This window comes from Orycteropus afer, unplaced genomic scaffold, assembly GCF_000298275.1.
Source record: "Orycteropus afer afer isolate SDZICR_OR568_19922 unplaced genomic scaffold, OryAfe1.0 scaffold00871, whole genome shotgun sequence".
NCBI lineage: Eukaryota > Metazoa > Chordata > Mammalia > Tubulidentata > Orycteropodidae > Orycteropus > Orycteropus afer.
The window spans coordinates 604,403-605,757 of record NW_006922458.1 but is presented as its reverse complement, the minus strand read 5'-3'; the positions used below and the strand labels follow the sequence as shown (position 1 = coordinate 605,757).

Here is a 1,355-nt window from a genome sequence, read left to right as displayed (position 1 = left end):
CTCACTCTTTGGACATTTTTCCTTAAATGTGTGAAGCTCCAATTACCCAGAACACAGTCCAGCAGATGCGATAGAAGTTTCTTGCGATGCGCAGAGTTCTGATTATAAAAATTAAAAACAAATCCTAGTGCACAGGATTTTCTGAATCGCTCTTCCTAGTGAGCCATGATGGTCCCCAGGGACCACGCAGCCAAGCAGGGCCCTGCCCCAGGGCCCCCGAGTCCCGGCGTCAGGGTATGAGGGGACCCGGGGGCAGCTGGGGTGCAGAGGGGCGTTGAGGAAGCAAAGCGGTGGCCTCTTGCCAGCGTCTTCCAGAGCCCCCAGCACCGGACGCCGGCGTCGCAGCCAGAAAGTCCACGGGGCGCGTGGCGGCATTGCTACAGCTTTGGTTTCAGACTCCCGAGGACGGGCTTCTTGTCACAGAACTCCAGCCACCACGCGGCCCGCTCGAGCACCTTGTCCTCCTGGAGGATGGTGGCCCAGAGGTTCCGGTAGATCTGCGAGGGCAGACACGGGAGGGTGGGGCAAGGCCAAGGGGGAGGGCTCCTCAGACGGCGGGGAGGGCGGGGAGCCACCCTCCCCCAGAGGTTCTGCTAGAAACCAGGACGCTGCACTGTCGCCCAGCAGACAGACCTGCGGACTCAGGGTCAGACAGACCTGTGTTGCTGGTCGACAGTGGTTAGGGAAGCTGGACAGGAAACCGCCACAAACCACACTTTTGCTCCCAAGCAGCCCCTCACCTTCTTCCCGGGGAGTCACTGACCCAAACGAGTGTGTGGCCATCATGGGATTCTGGCCTCGTGCCAGCTGTCCAGCCAGCTATGCCCTGGAGCCCACATCTCAGGCTGGCACGGGTGGGGTGGGGCCAGGTGGCAGGGGGCCAGCGTGTCGGGCTATGGTCCCTGGCTGCCCAGCAGCGCACTGAACTGACCCCAACAGGGTGACGGGTGGGAATCCCTCCTGGGTGGGAGTCTGGGCTACCTCACAGAAACTCAGGGGGAGCGGGTCCTATCCTCTGGGGCAGTAGGGGGAGTCACATGGCTGGAAGGGCCCTGCCCCACACGCACCAGGCCACCGGCGTCCACTCCACCACTGCCTGCGGGGTCTGCATCCACCCGGGGTTTCCCATTTAAGGGTCCCGTCCTACACCGAGTCTCCCTCCAAAACTGCAGCCGGTGGCTCCCAGGATACAACTGGGCTCAGGCCTTTGTCCCCCAGGTCATGAACCTGAGATGACATCTCACACCCTGGGACAGCAGGCATCGTGTGACGGCTGGCACAGAGCACCACCACAGCTGTGCCACGACCGAAGGTCACCTTCATAAAACCCTAGTTCCTACAAGCCGGGGGGGGGG

The 1,355-nt window shown here is 62.1% G+C and overlaps 1 protein-coding gene across 1 annotated transcript in view; it reads right to left on the bottom strand.

Annotated features, from left to right (window-relative positions):
* Nucleotides 1-377: 377 nt before the first annotated feature.
* Nucleotides 378-1,355, bottom strand: part of ACOX3 (acyl-CoA oxidase 3, pristanoyl) — a 78,717-nt gene continuing 77,739 nt past the window's right edge. The window contains 1 exon segment of the mRNA XM_007958200.1: nucleotides 378-497. Coding sequence (XP_007956391.1) covers nucleotides 378-497 — 120 coding nt within the window.